Source organism: Zootoca vivipara, chromosome 3 (assembly GCF_963506605.1).
Source record: "Zootoca vivipara chromosome 3, rZooViv1.1, whole genome shotgun sequence".
NCBI lineage: Eukaryota > Metazoa > Chordata > Lepidosauria > Squamata > Lacertidae > Zootoca > Zootoca vivipara.
Window position 1 is genome coordinate 77667739 of NC_083278.1, and position 16758 is coordinate 77684496.

A 16758-nucleotide genomic window follows, 5' to 3' on the forward strand; every position below is an offset into this window, starting at 1 on the left:
AACTGGAGAGCTCTTTACGCAAGCAATGCAATGCAATGCAGCCGCTATGTGTACGATATACAGTATAGGAACAAGAAACACAGCGCATTTCAAACTGCTCCCCGTGCATTCGTTTCCTGATATCTCCCCGTGCCCGTTTTCTTTAGCACCCTCTCCTGCGAGAGCACCACGATGCAAGAACACGCAGGAACGGACCGACACAGAGAAATCCGCCTGTGCGCGTTGCCGCCAAATCAGGCAGCGCGACGGAGGCGCCAGAGGGAGAAGGCTCCAGCGTCTCCATGGCAACCGCTGAGGAAACAGCATGGCGACTGACGAAAGGGAAGCCGCTGCAGCGGGTAAGGGCAAAACCTCCGGGAGGCTGAGGAAAAGCAGCTGGCTGATCCTCTCGGCCTTTATTCCCGGTGCTACCCTTAGGCTGCGTCTTGTGGAGTAGTAGTGAAGCCCAGAGAACACAGGTTGGGCGGGCGGGTCGGAGCCCCGCTGGGTCCCCGCGCACGCCCTCCTCCTCCCTCATCTCCAACATGGCAGAAGAATTCAGCAGGGTGCCTTTTGAGAGCGGCCCCCAAATGTGGGAGTTGCAGAACTGCCTGAATGCGAAACTTGCTTCACAAGGACCAATATTATGTAGATCACATCTTGCGCTGGAAATATTGGCCAGCTGACTTCACACTGTCACACGCAAGTCATATGCAATTTCTTCAGTTCTTGTAACTGCTTGACGCACATATTTCCCATATTTCACAGAATCAGGAGAGTTTGCAGGGACCCTCTAAGGTCACCTTATCCAACCCACGGCAACACAGGAATCTTTTCCTCAACACGGGCATGACTGTGAGATTAAGAATCTCATGCCCTACCAACTGAGCTATCCCATATAGTTTTATTTTATACTGTATAATGAAATCATCAGTATTAAAAATATAATGTAATTTTTATAAGCAGGGCACACAATTCAGTTTGCTGGGGAAACCCAGCCAGATGGGGTGGGGCATAAATAATAAATATTATTACTTATGTCTCAGGCATTACACATTAATTCACATTTATCCGTATGCAATAAATAGAAGCCCTTTTTGGATGGTCGTGTCGCATATTACATTTATCCAGGGCTGAATGTAACTACAGTACGTACATGTTTTGCCCAGCATAACAGCAGTGTATTCCCACCCGCCCCAGCTGCAACAAAACATGTCTCTCCCATATCATTCTCTACAGCCACAGGAGGTGCTGTAACTCTTCAGTGGTTTGACTTCACTCTCAAAGGTGCAACCTTCCATTTTCTCCTGAGACAGACACCCACATCAATCTCCATTAGCATGTGTGGCTTGGTGGGCTATAATTTCTTTTTTGTCGGTTAGTAGGTTTAGTGGGCATACTGTATTTGTATAGCAAAAATAAAAATACACTGGGTTAGGCTATGGGTGTAGCCAGGCTGAATGTTGCGGAGGGGAGCGCAGGACCTCAGTTAAGTATTTTTATTGATTTACTTGATTGTGGGGGAAGCTGCCCCCTGCCCCCCCCCGCTACGTCTAACTTGGGTTAGCCTCAAGTTGTAAATCCCATTGATTTATATAAGATTTAAATTTAAGCAGTTAATTGCCATTTATTTAAAAGGTGTTTAAACATGCATACATAATCTTCTCTAAATTCCCTATCTGAAATAGGTGCCCTATACAGTTGATTAACAGAGTGTGTGTATGGTAGTGATTCACCTTTGTTATAACTTCTTAGCTGAAAACTTTAAATATTAGGAGGATGGGAAATTTGCACACTTCTCCCCAGCAATCATTTAATATTTCTGAAGACTTCAGGAGTGATCTAGTCTTCTACAATGGATATTGCCAATAAAAAAGCTGAACACAAAAAAGATAAAAGCTTTTTTTCCCTCAAAGAGGAAGGATTTATATAAATTGATTTGATGACTGGTTCTCAGAAATGTAAACAGCGTTTTCCTAAAAGCCCACTTTCAGAATTCTATGATACACAAGTCTTGGTCCTACTTTTTATTCTGTGAACTGATGCTCCTGTATAAATTAGAAATTTTAGTAGATGTTCTTTGTCTCTCTATGAGCAATAGCAGTCACAGTGTTGACTAATAATTAATCTTTAGGGTATTGTCATGCACAGTTTCCAAGAGCTTTCAAGGTTAAAGCATCTCCTGAGTCTTATTACCTTGAAATATTCTTTGTATGTCATTTTGATCAAGGTTTTGATATACAAAACATTTCGTCTACAATAATCTTCTTGAACTCAGTGAGACTGCTGATAAGTTAGTACTCTTTTACTGTAATTGTGGACATATTCTCATAGACCAGGGGTCAGCAAACTTTTTCAGCAGGGGGCCGGTCCACTGTCCTTCAGACCTTGTGGGGGGCCGGACTATATTTTGAAAAAAATAATAATGAAGGAATTCCTATGTCCCACAAATAACCCAGAGATGAATTTTAAATAAAAGGATACATTCTACTCATGTAAAACTACCAGGCAGGCCCCACAAATAACCCAGAGATGCATTTTAAATAAAAGGACACATTCTACTCATATAAAAACATGCTGATTCCCGGACTGTCTGTGGGCCGGATTTAGAAGGCGATTGCGCTGCATCCGGCCCCCGGGCCTTAGTTTGGGGACCCCTGTCATAGACATATGATGAATGGGCTCAACTGGGAGCCATTTCATCAGTTGTCATGTTTATTATGCTCTCAGTTGCAATGTTTAAGGCAATGACTATTATTAGGCATATAGCATACTTTTTTTTTTTTACTTCAGAAAGGTAAATTGGCTTTTGTGGCGTGTAAAGTAAGGTTTCTCTTGTCCCTGCTGATAGTGCACAAGCAGTATCAGTCCATGGTGTAGAATCTTGAATTGGGTCACAAAGTTGTCTTGTGAATATTGCCAGGTATGGCTATATCCTTGCGTCCAATACTGCATTTATATGCCTTGCTGGTTACTGGCAGAAATACCCAAACATACTGTACATATACTGTATTTGCTTCCATGGGCGGTCTATTTCGATCACAATGAAATTGCGTAGTGCAAGTAGTTCATACTTTCTTGTTAGTTTGGACCAAAATCATGTATTCCTAACTATTCTCATGTTAGCTCTGTTGAGTTTAGTACCAGTTCCTTCACTGTAAGTGTGAATGCTTTAGAATCATTGCTTTGCCTCAAGAGCCCAGTGTACCATGGAAACAGGAATTGCTCCACCTCAAGAGATTGCTGCGCTGTGAAGATAGGGGTAAACTAATAAATCTGAGTCCTGAGTTGTTGGGAATGCTGTTCCACAGAACAGAGGCAACCACACTAAAAGCCCTACTCTGAGTTACTGCAGAGCAGTTTCTGATATGTATGAAACTTGCAGGAAAAACTCTCCCAAGGATTGCAGTGATCTGCTGAGGGTGTAGGCCATCTCTCAAGTAACCTGATCCTGAGCTGTATAGGGCCTTATAGGCCAGTGCCAACACCTTGAACGTGGCCCAGTAGCAAATTGGCAGCCAATGCAAATCCTACAAGCAGAGTGTTCTATGCTGCTGGTAGTTTGTCCCTGAAGCAACCTACTGTAGCCATTTTGCTGTAGCCTCTGGACCAACCCCAAGGGTCGACCCATGTAAAATGAATTTACTATATTATGAGCACCCTGTGGTCCCTGAAAGCATATGCCACAATGCATTTGTTAAATTTGAAAACTGCCACAATATTCTTTGTTGGTTTTGCTGCAACAGATGGGCATGGCCACCATTCTGGAAGTCCTTATTCTGAAAATTAACATGGAAGAAGAGTACAACATGGTCTGTCACATTTCAGAGTTAGGTTAGATTTCTCCCCATCAGCTGTTTGGTTTCTTCTCTTTACCAATTGGGGTACTGTCATTATTATCCAAGCTAACTGCCTAGGCTTTCTGATGCTATTTGTTCTTTAAAGAATGTCAGTTTCTTTTGTGCATGTAAGGAATTTGCAGGATTTGAAGCTGAGATGATGATTCAACTGCATTGTGGAGCAGTTGGTGATACAAAACTATTGTTAGAACTAATGATGGAATCTAATAAGAAGGGAATCTGTTGGAAGCATTTTTTAAAAAGCAACAACAACTGATTGTTGTATCTGCACCTGTGTAATTGCTTCTTTTCCCTTCACTAACTTAATCAATGGTCTTTTGAAGAAGAAATTAGACTTAGAACAGATACACTGCTGCTTTGAGGACCTGGTATGCAAGGGAATACAGGGAGTAGGTGGCACTGGTGTATACCACTGAGCCTCTTGGGTTTGCCAATCGGAAGGTCAGTGGTTCGAATCCGCGCAACAGGGTGAGCTCCTGTTGCTCTGTCCCGACTTCTGCCAACCTAGCAGTTCAAAAGCATACCAGTGCAAGTAGATAAATAGGTACCACTGCAATGGAAAGGTAAACAGCGTTTTTGTGTGCTCTGGCACTCGTCATGGTGTTCTGTTGCGCCAGAAGCGGTTTAGTAATGCTGGCCGCATGACCTGGAAAACTGTCTGTGGACAAACGCTGGCTCCCTCGGCCTGAAGCGTCCAGGGGTCCTTTACCTTTTCACCTTACGCAAGGGAATAGCATCAAAGCTACTAGGTACTGTTGAGAGCAGTCAGAAAAGCTGATCTGAAAATTCCTGCCTTCCTGATCCTCAAAGAAATGGAACCAATATAACTTACAAAGAGTCACCTAAAGTTTCCCAAATATCTGGGACCACTGCTGATAATTCACATAGGTGACAACCCCAATAAAATATTAATGCAATTTGCATAGTTTATACTGTGACAAATAATCCCGTTCAATTAAAACTCATTATAAAGCTACCATTTAATTATCAAGTTTAAAATGCTGTGAATAAAAGGTCTATAGTTTTGGAAGTAAGTATGAATAATTTTACTGCTTACTATTAAGCTAAAAAAACCACACACATTGTAGCAAAAAATAAATAAATTAAGAAAAAGGTTCGCGTCCCCGCTTCTCCACATGCAGCTGCTGGGTGACCTTGGGCTAGTCACACTTCTCTGAAGACTCTGAGCCCCACTCACCTCACAGAGTGTTGGTTGTGGGGGAGGAAGGGGAAAGGAGATTGTTAGCCGCTTTCAGACTCCTTAGGGTAGTGATAAAGCGGAATATCAAATCCAAACTCCTCCTCCTCCTCCTCCTCCTCCTCCTCCTCCTCCTCCTCCTCCTCCTCCTCCTGGATTTGTCCTTCCAGTGAGCACTCAGGGCTGATTTCCTTCATAATGGATAGGTTTGATCTTCTTGCAGTCCATGGGACTCTCAAGAGTCTCCTCCAGCACCATAATTCAAAAGCATCAATTCTTCAGTGATCAGCCTTCTTTATGGTCCAGCTCTCACTTCCATACATCACTACTGGGAAATACACACACACACACAGATTCTCATACACACACACACACACACACACACACACACACACACACACACATTCATTGTTGTTTCATTTTGCAGAGTCTGCAATAAATGAAATCCATAAGAAGATCACCGAGGCTTTTGAGGTGTTCGACCATGAGTGTAATAAAACTGTGGATGTCAGGTCTGGAATATCTTCTTTCAGAACTATTACAATGTAACAGTGTTTTAGAGTGCAAGAAGCCAGAGTTGGTGTATATTGGTACAGTGGGACCTTGACTTACGAATTTAATCCGTTCTGAATGCACACTCGTAGGTCGAAAATTTCGTAAGTCGAGCTTCCCATAGGAAAAGCGGTTTCCCATAGGAATGTATTGGAAACGGAAAAATTCGTAAGTCGAGGAAACCGCAGCTAAAAATTCAGAAGTCGAGGAAACTGCATCTAGCCTCGAACGGGTTTATCGTTCGGACGTCGAAAAGATCGTAAACGCGCAGCCACTTTTTCCACTCGTAAGTCGAAAACGTCGGATGTCGAGTAGTTCGTAAGTCAAGGTCCCACTGTGTACATTTGCCCCAGGGCTTGTGAATTAGCCTCACTTCTTTTAAGGCAGCGGCAGCTGCCATTGACACTGCCTTGCCAGCACTCCCTGGAAGTTCCTGAACTATACAGTGGCTTTAGGGGGCGATGAGTGAATGGAGGTGGGGACTAAGCAGCTGGTAGTTTCCCTTTGCCTTATCTGAAGGACTCTTGGAATACTTCTGGCATTGGCACAAACTTAAAGGCATTTGTAAGGTGTTTTGGAGGCAAGGATGACAGAACTGTATAGGATGCCTTTTTAGCTATTTCAGTTTCTAGAAAGGTTAGCCACAGCAAAAGCTACAGCATTAGATTCTTGTGGTACCTTAAAGATGAAAAAAAATGTTTATTATGGCATTATAATAAATAGTTCATAAATTGCCAAAAGACTCCTAGACTCCTTTTTAGCAGTTGTCTCCTACTACAGCAACTTAATTGGGTTATAGCATCAATCTGTAAAATTGTTTTGTTTCCATACAGACATGTAAAGAAAAAAAAGGATTATCTTCTTTAATTTTCTTTGAGGGACACGGCTGTCCAAAATATCGCAACACTTTCTCAATAAGCACAGTTCCTCAATTTCAGCTTTAATTTCTTTATTAAAGAGAACTGCTGGTACATGTTTAATTAGCCACTAGGCTTGTATCTCCGGTCTCAAGAGCACTGACTAAATTTGAAGTAATTTTAGGTATCTAGTCACTGTAGGATGGGAGGTATTTCTTTGTTACTATGTTATGTATTTTTATGTTTTTATATTGTAAACCACCCTGGGATCATTGGATGAAGGGTGGTATAGAAATTTAATAAACAAACAAACAAACAATAAGCAGACAAAGAAACAGACAGACAGACAAACAAAATATGTTCATGCAAGGGAGGTTTCCTGTTTTCTTCTCCCCTCTGCAGTTTTCTGTGCCCCCTAAAAATCCTCTCTGGAGGATCAGGAGTCAGAACCTGTCATGAACTGGTTGGACGCAGAAGAATGGTGGGAGGAACCAGCTGGGAAACCACCAAGGGAAGAAGGCTCAGAGCCCAGGGAGTGGTGGTGGGACAACAATGAGTGATTAGAGGGGAAAGAGAAGGTGTCGGAAGGTGAACAGGTAACAGGGCTTAGTGAGCTGGGAGAGACTGTGGCAGAGAAAAATCCAGAATCAGAGGCAGAAGCTAAAGCAGGTGAGTGGGAGGAGGGAGGTCAAGAAACAGATGAGTCAGGCTGGTGATGAGTCACTGGTGTCTCTTCTGTTGAGACAAGCTCCCCTTCTCACTGACTCGCAGAGCCAGAAAAGGCATGAAGCAGGAGGAGCAGATGCAGACAAGGAGGTGCAGTCTCTGATTGCTTGGAAAAAGCCTGGAGAAAAGGGGACATAAACAGCTGAGGGGAGGTGGGGACCTTTAGTCTAGACAACTGATTTCATGAGGTAAGGCCTACCGAACTGCTGTACTCATTAGACCTGGCACACATCCAAGCATAGCTGCCAAGTTTTCCCTTTTCTCGCGAGGAAGCCTATTAAGCATAAGGGAAAATCCCTTTTAAAAAGGGATAACTTGGCAGCTATGCATCCAAGTCTGTAAAGATCATGTTTTTCCTGTGACTTACTGGCCAGTGTTTAAAGTAGGGTATGTTTAGGAAGGGTATGGGGAGCTGCTGGGTAAAAGAGGAATTGCCCACAACTGTAGCTGCTAAAGATTTGTATTGCACTGTAGATTTATTAACAAATATATTCTTTCTTTCAGGGAGATTGGTACAATCATTAGGTCATTAGGATGCTGCCCAAGTGAAGGGGAACTACATGATATGATTGCAGAGGTACTTTATGTGTTTTTTAAGTTCTATCATTTTATACAGGAAATCTGATCTCTCTTCCTAAATTAACAAAAGTTAGAAATACCACATGGAGGAATTGCCTTTATACCCATACCTAAAGTGCATCATTTGTACACAGTTCAGAGCCCTCCATGAGTGTGAGAGCAAAAAGACTGAAGCAGGGAATCTTATCTGTGGTGGAAACCCTTGCAATAATTAATATTCTGCAGGGACAGGACTTAGCTGTGCACCCTCATTCTCTTTGCATCTTTGTTTATAGCTGACAAAACCAAATGCCCAGATAGGACTAATGACTGTCATCTCAGGACAGTCTAATCAAATTGCCCCTGTGTAGTAAATACCAGTTTTCAGGAAATACTCAACTATGAAATTGATGAAGTAAAATAATGGCTCAGTAATGCTACAGGCTACTGCAGGCACCCCCAAACTGCGGCCCTCCAGATGTTTTGGCCTACAACTCCCATGATCCCTAGCTAACAGGACCAGTGGTCAGGGGTGATGGGAATTGTAGTCCAAAACATCTGGAGGGCCGAAGTTTGGGGATGCCTGGGTTACTGTATCAAAAATGAATGCAGTCAATGGGTCTTAGAAGTATAACTTTACTTTTGTGGATAAAGCACTTCTGTAACAATTCCTTAACTAGAGGTCTATTCTACACATTGTCACTAGACTGCCTCTGTTATTTTCTGATCTTGACTATGAATGGTATCCTGTTCTTCATGGATGGTTTCCTTCTTCCAAGAGAAATACTGCTTCAGTATAAACAATTTCATATAATAATATTTTATTCTTTCAAAAATTCTGTTTTGAAGGAGCAGTGTTTTGCAATAAATGTACTGTTACCACTAGAGGACAATGTTGAGTTACTGAAAATGCCCACTGTTGCTTGTCTCATGTAGTCTTGGGAGTATTATGATAATGAACAAATTGGATGTCAACAAAAATATGTTTAAAACAACAAGCTTTAGCCTATATAATTGTCAGAATCCTCTTAATATCCTTGTTAGAGTCTTAATTTTCATCATCATCATCATCACTTTTAATTTGTATACCGTATTTCTATTTTACAATACCCAAGGCGGTTTACAAGCTGAAGAAACAAAGAACCTTATAACAATCTAATCCAATACAAAATGCGATAATAAAACATAATTTTAAAATAAGCAACTTACATCAAATAAAGTAATATTCAACAATCCATTAAAATAGTATAGAATAATATTAAATATCCGCATATAAAAATTCAAGAGAAATCTGCTCTTAACAATTATAATAAAAATTTCTAAACTATAATCAGTAAAACAACGGCAAGTCACAGTGCATAAAATAATACAATACAAATTGAGAAGCAGAGACTGGAGGGTGGGGCAAGGCAGGTGGAAAAAGGCAAAGCAGTAATAAGAATGCATCCTATTAATGTTCAGTGATTCTTCCAGCATGTTTTCAAACTGAGATAGGATTGTCTGCCAATACAAAGTGTATTTAGCATATTTTATTTAGTGTATTATATTGAGTCATTATATTTTGCTATATAAAATTTCTATTTAAGAGTCTGCTCTGGTATAATGTGGAGACCAATCTCCCATGACTTTCCTAACATAGAAAAGCAAAGTGGTATCAGATAGCTTTCTGCACTGTAACATATCACTGGTGTCAGCTGACCCAGGTATTAGGTAAGTGAAATCTATCTATAATTGGCCTCTCATAGTATAATTTGTGCTAACGTGTAGGCTGCCTGCTAACAGTTGCAATTCTAGCAGGAGTTGAAATATGGAGGATCTACAAGTACTATTCCTAAGTTGCTTGGGGACCAGGTTTTTAATTCAATTGCAGAGTGCATACTTTGCATACAAAAGATTCAGAGTTCAAGACCTGCCAGGTATGGCTAAGAAAGACCTCATTCTGAAACCCTGGATAGTTGCTTCCGATCAGCGTAGATAGACCAACGGTCTGGCTCTGTATAAATCGGCTTCCTTTGTTCCTACACTGGCATCAGGGAAACCCCAAACTACTTTTAAAAAAATGGTGCAAGGTAGTTTAAAGGGGACATGTCCTGGTACATTCTGCAGGCATTCTGCTCTTCCTGTTTGATCATCCACTGATTCAGACTTTCAACATACACTCCTACCCTGATTATGCCCATGCAGATGCATACTCTGTGCCCCATGTTTGAGCACTCTGTGCTTTGTGTAAAGCAGGCATCCCCAAACTTTTGCCCTCCAGATGTTTTGGACTACAATTCCCATCTTCCCCGACCACTGATCCTGTTAGCTAGGGATCATGGGAGTTGTAGGCCAAAACATCTGGAGGGCAAAAGTTTGGGGATGCCTGGTGTAAAGGTAATCTGTATGTGGCCAGTGTCACTGATCAGCGAGGAAGGAGAGGAATGGGGACTGGTCTGGTGTATCCTCTCCACATCTGACTGCTCTCTGCTACAGATGACCTATTACCAACATCAGTTCTTTTCAGTTTGTATGTATTTCATCTTGCTTAATTTCAAGGGCGTACCCACCATGCGGCAAGTTAGGGCAGCTGCCCTACTCTAGAAGCAGGGCTGGTGGGCAGAGGCGGAGCACAGCCCGGCGGAGCGCGAGTTCGCCATTCCCGCCGCACCGCGCCGCACCCTCCCTCCAGCTCCCCGTCGCGCCCTCTGGCAAGGCCAAGCGCGGCGGGGAACCAGAGAGCGCGGCGCGGCGGGCAGGAACGCTGAACTCGCGCTCCGCTGGGCTGGGCTCCGCCTCCGCCCACCAGCCCTGCTGCTAGGGAGGGGCACAGCCCGGCGGAGCGCGAGTTCGCTGTTCCCCGCCCACTTTGTGGCCCCTCCCCTTCCGTGTCTTGGCCCCTCCCCTTGCCCCCCCCTAGTTTTGATCCTGGGTACGCCCATGTTGCTTATGTATTCTTATTTTTAGGTAGAAGAAGAAGAACCAACTGGGTTTATACGTTTGGAAAAATTTCTTCCCATGATGACTAGAGTATTGACGGAAAGAAGGTGATTTAAAAAAGGACCTGTTTATATAACTTGAGTCATGCATACATTTATATAGGGGGGCTATTGGGTTGTTGTTTTTATTATGTATTTTGTGGTTTTATATCTTGATTTTATTCTGTGAACCACCCTGAGGCTCCCGGGTGCAGGGCGGTATATAAATTCAATAAATAATGATGATGATGATGATGATAATGATAATTGATTTTAGAAGGCATCCTCCTATCTTGTTGCCAATTTCCATTCTTGGTAACATGGTTGTAGTGGTAGAGTCCTTTAAGTTCTTAGGCTCTATGATCTCTCAAAAATTGAATTGGTCATATAACATCAATATTATTATTAAAAAGGTACACCAGAGATTGTATTTCTTGCGACAACTAAGGAAATTTAATCTGCCCCAAGAATTGCTGGTTCAATTTTATAGAGGTACTATTGAAACTGTTCTCTGTAATTCTGTCTGGTATGGTACAGCCTCTAAGCTGGATAAGAAGAGGCTCCAACGAGCAGTAAGAACTGCAGAGAGGGTAATTGGTGTTAGTTTGCCTCCAATAGAGACACTTTATGCCGCTCGAGTCAGGAAGAGAGCAGAGAGAATTGCTGTAGACCCTTTGCATCCTGGTCATTACCTGTTTAATTTACTCCCATCCGGACGTCGGTACAGGACTCTATATACAAAAACGTCTAGGTACAGGAATAGCTTTTTTCCTTGTGCCATTAAATTGTTGAATCTGTAGTTGTGGGCGAAAGGGAGGCCAGTTGGTGGTATGGGGTTTTTTCGCTGTGCTGTTGTATTGTGAGGGGAATAGTTTGTATGAGCTACGTTTTTTCTTTACATTGCAATGTAGTCGAAGCAAAATTCCAAGTATGGTTGATACTTGGCCAATAAATTATTTTATTTTATTTTATTCTAATAATAATAATATACATTAATTTTATTCCAGGTTCTTTTATAAGCTGCACAGACAAAATCAGTTTTAAAGAATAAGCTTCACTGTGAAAAAAATATAATAGATTTGTTTTTAAAACTGGGCATGTCGATACTACTATTCTTCTGCTGTATTGACTTCATTGTGTATGTCTTTCTAGAGACTTTGTCTTAAATAAAATGGTAACAAATTCCATGGCAAGATATGTTGAGAATTTTTTTTCGCATGGATAATGACTTTACCTAATTAGCAGTACAAAGCAAGCATCATCATAAGTAATTCATAGATCTCTGCTTAGAGGTCTTTCTTAGAGCCCAGATTGCAACAACACTATTGCAACAACAAATTATACTCTTCTTAAAAGAGAAGAGCAAGGCAATGGTGCTGCTGCAGCAAAGAGACTGGGGCACAACTGAGATACATAACACCACTAAGTATTTTTTTAATTGAATCATTCCAGGTACCGCCCAATTCCAGAAGATATTCTTTTACGTGCATTTGAGGTCTGTACCAATTAAATTCTACTTATGGAGGAAAATACTACTTAAACCAAGAGAAGGAAGAGTAACACTTTATATTCTTTTTTTTTTTTAGGTTTTAGACCAGAATAAATGTGGATATCTTACTAAAGATGAGCTGGTCAAGTATATGACTGAAGAAGGTATATTAACAAGATGCTTTTGCTGTTCTTAAGGGCAGACTCCACGGCAATATGGTTACCTCCCACCTCTGCCTCTGATAGTGCAGGAATCCGAAAAGGGCTTCTGAGATGGGCCCATTAACTATGTGCAAAATGCTGCAAAACAACTCCAAAACTTTGGCACAGGTTTGGAGCGGACTCCAATTTTGGGGGTTCGTAGTTAATTTTACTTTCTGAAAATGATCTTAATAATCAGGCAGGTTCACGTGGGAGAAGACACTTGAATTGCAAGCCATTAAAAGTGAAAACCAGAATTTTGAAGTTACCAAGTTCATCTGTTATATGATTTTGTGTGTATGTGTCAGGGGGACTCCTTACCGGGACCCTCCCCCAGTCATCTTGACCAGCACTTCACCCAGTGATAGCGCTAGCAGTGGGTCAGGAGGAGGGAATGAGGAATGGAGCGGAGTGGAGAGGGGGGGCTCAGACGTGTCAGAGCCAAGGCACCGACCCAGCTGGTCAGAGGAGGAAGGACAGCGCAGCAAGGTATTGGAGCCTCTGCAATGCTCCAGCCAAAGGACGGGAGAAGGAACACAGCCCCTTCCGGTGCCCGAATTGAGGTGCGTGCCCACACGCAGGGCTAGGGGGAGGCGCTTTGGGGTGCCCAAGCTTTTATGCTGGTCCAAGACGCGACGGAAGCCATTGCCGAGTTCTGAATCGGACTAGGCAGTCATGCTTTCTGATTATTTCTGCACTGTAAATACTATGCACAATAAAACTCTTAAAGACAGAGAGGACTGGAGCGTCTTTACTCAAGAGTAGCCACAACAATCCCCTGACAGTATTCACTGAAAGAAAAAGTACCCAGGCCTGTGCTTTATTCTTCGTGTGATTGAAAAAAACTTAAATAGCAAGAATGCTTGAGAAGGCTGAGCAATAAAAATAAAATAAAAATGATAGCCATTTGCAAATATTCCTGTTTTTGCTGCAGGTGAGCCTTTCACTCAAGAAGAAATGGAGGAAATGCTGTCTGCTGCTGTGGATCCAGAAACAAATAATGTTCGCTACAAAGACTACATCTCAATGATGGTTGTGGATGAAAACTAAGCACTTCTTGTGTAACTCATATAGGTCTGAACCTTTTGCTTGGTGCTTGTTGATTAACATCATCGGAGTTGTTCTGTATTTGCCATGAGATTGCAGCAGAAGGTTATGTTGAAATAATTTATCTATGAAAATACTATCCTTTTATATACTTAGTAAAATTGTAAAAAGTTGTAAAGTTGTAAAAAGATAGTTTTCAAATGTTGATCGGTTTAGATAAGAAAATAAGAAAACTTCAGATTATGCAGAGGAAACACGAACCACTGGGTCCAGCAGGATTTATTCCCAGGTAACTAAGTATAGGATCCCAGCCAAAAACCACAGTATGAAGTATTATCTTTATTATTTATTGAATTTATACACCACCCTATACCTGGAGGTGTCAGGTCAGTTCACAGGAAACACGTACTAGGGAGGAAGTCCCATGAAACATAGCAAAACTCACTTCCAAGTAAACATGCATAGGTTACAGAACAAAACAATGAGGTGCAACATATTATTATTATTATTATTATTATTATTATTATTATTATTATTATTTGCATTATTAGTCTTTTAAAAATGAAAAAATAGAAATAATTTCAAGAATGAATTCAGATGCAGACAAAACTAGGAAGAGTTGTGCTTCAAGTAAATAGGTTATGATATAACTAACATTTTAAAAGCAAAGCTTAACATTGATCCTTATATTTTGGTCTGCATAGGTGCGAACTTACCAAATGTTTTGATTTATAACAAAACTCTCTAAAAATTGATGACTTTGATCTGACTTCATTAAGGAAGTTATACAAACTAGTCAAACTTGAAATCTGTGGAGGAGCTGTTATTGAAAGGATTTTCTGTAACTAAAAGCAGAGCACTGGTGAAGGCTCTTGACTTGGGAACACTCTTTCCCCATAGTTCCTAGAAAAGAAGTTGGTTGACTTCCAGGTATGCTGTAATGCTTCTCTGTTTATTCAAGGTATTTCTTCCCCCTCCATCCTAGGGGTCTAGTTTGCATTTAAGAAGATTCTCCTGACTAAATTGTGTTTGTGGTGGTGAAACTCTCTTCAGAGGTTTGCAGCATCACAATTTCTTGTTGATTCTCCTTAATAGCTATCTTGGAGTAGGCCAGGGAGGCCTGGTTAAGAGTTAGGCGGCAGTGTGCTTAAACCTTTTTACAAACACACTTGGAGATATAACCCTGCCCCAGAGAGAGCAAATAAAAGACAAAGTAGGGGATAAGATCCTACAAGGCCTCTCTTTGGATGGATTTACAGGAAGTAGATGTGAAAAGTTTAGAGCAAGTGAGACCTTGGGCCAACCCATGTGAAAAACGCTGGAATCATGAAATTATGAGTTACTTATAAAGTTCCTACCACAAAAGCAAATGCAAGTTTTGAATACTTTTAGAAGAAATATTGTATGTTAATTCACATTTACCGTACTCGCATTATCATGGTAAAAGTAACTTGGAGGCAAAATGGAACTCCTCCCCTCCGCTAGGAGGAGCGTAGAGAGAAGAATGCCACAGTGCACTTGTAGCAATGACAATCAGATGCCTTCACCTGCCCCACCTACAACAAAACATGTCTCTCCTGCATTGGTCTCTACAGCCACAGTAGGTGCTGTAACTCTCCAAAGTCTTGACTTTACCCCTAAAGGCACGCTCTTCCATTGTCTCCCCAGTTAGAAAGATGCCAACAACAACCAGATGGAACCCTCTTGGAATGGCACAGCTGCCAGTTGTCTAAGATACAATAGCCCAATGACATTTTATGGAACCATCCCCTTACGTAGGAGCCAAACCACTGCAACCTAGTGACTCCTACTCCTACAGAGCTTATCCTCAGGATACTATCAATCAATGGTATCCAAAGTCACAGGTCAAGAATAAGCAACAGGGCCACACACTCCCTGCCTTCTCCTAATAAAAGCTATCCATCAAGGTGACCAAGGGCAATTTGGTCCCACAGCCGGGTCTGAACCCAGACTAGAATGTGTTCAGATAATCCATTTCCTCCAAAAGTACTTGCAGTTGAACAGCTACCATCATAGCTGCCAAGTTATCCCTTTTTTTTAAGGGATTTTCCCTTATGCTGAATAGGCTTCCTCGCGAGAAAAGGGAAAACTTGGCAGCTATGGCTACCATCCTGCTGAGCACATTCTCCCACCCTGGGGATATTTTGCAGCAAGCCTCCAGTGCTGGCTTTTAAAGGCACAGTTGCACTACTCTGCATGGGTGTCCAAACTTTTTTCAAAGAGGGCCAGATTTGATGAAGTGACCATGCATGAGGGCCGACCGGAGTTGTTGCTAGGATTTTACCCCAGGAAATAAACTGCAACAGGGGCCAGATTAGGCCCCCGAAACGTACTTTGGACATGCCTGCACTACTGCTTCTATATGGGAAATAAGTAGAACCTCTTCATGTAAAGATACATTCATTACGTCATTCTCCACCAGCTCACTTGAATTAACTGACAAGCAAGCACTAAGAATGGAGGCAATTGCCCAGGCAGCCACAAGCACCTTGTCTACATCCTCAGGACTCAAAAGCTGAAACAGATCCCATAACACCAGACATGTTGGACATTTCAGCTGCATCTGTCTCAACTATGGTGTTTAAATTTACACAGAAGCAAGCAACTTTATCCTCAAAATGCCTTACAAATTTTTCATAGCAGGCACCCAAGGGCTCTGGACTCCGGAGGGGCCGATATTAATAAACCCCACACCATTTGGAAAAGCACTGCTGGGCAGTTAATTGAGGATGTAATGGAGGTGAAAAAGAATGATTTATTTGCTGCCCTCAACACCATACAGTAGGCACAGCCATGTACTCTAAAGTCAGCTTGGTCACCTTCCCAACAAATTTTGTGCCATATTGCTGTAGTTGTCACCTAGCCTGTTTCATCATCCAAAGTCCCCCAGGGAAACCAAGGAGCAGCATTGGCATCAGCATTGCTGAGGACTCTTATTCCTCCTAAGAGTCCTCAGCAATGCTGATGCCAATGCTGCTCCTTGGATTGCCCTCTGCATCTCACCATTGCATAGTGAGCCTGGGGCCTCGACAGGATTTCCAGTTCTGTTCACCAGAATTTTGCCAACTATGACTTACAATGTCTCTGCAGCATTGTGACTTGGCAACAATTACCAAGAAGCAGCAAGGGTCCTGAATTTTACACATTGACTTTAACCAGCTAATTCTTTGCAAACTGGGTTCTAGTTCTGCATGTATTCACATATTTAACTAATTTGTTTCTAATTACACATATTTTACCCACGTGTCTAGCATGGGATAATATGATTAGCCTTTAAAAAAGCATTATAATAACTACATTTAATTCTTAGGCTG

General features: G+C 41.9%; 1 protein-coding gene across 1 annotated transcript; it reads left to right on the forward strand.

Moving 5' to 3' along the window:
* Positions 1-280: 280 nt before the first annotated feature.
* EFCAB2 (EF-hand calcium binding domain 2) lies at positions 281-16374 on the forward strand. Its single transcript, XM_035110709.2, has 7 exons — positions 281-338; positions 5465-5549; positions 7677-7749; positions 10677-10756; positions 12140-12182; positions 12274-12340; positions 13311-16374. The coding sequence occupies exons 1-7, from the start codon at positions 305-307 to the stop codon at positions 13424-13426; spliced, it is 498 nt and encodes a 165-aa protein (XP_034966600.1). The 5' UTR covers positions 281-304; the 3' UTR covers positions 13427-16374.
* The last annotated feature ends 384 nt before the right edge of the window (positions 16375-16758 follow it).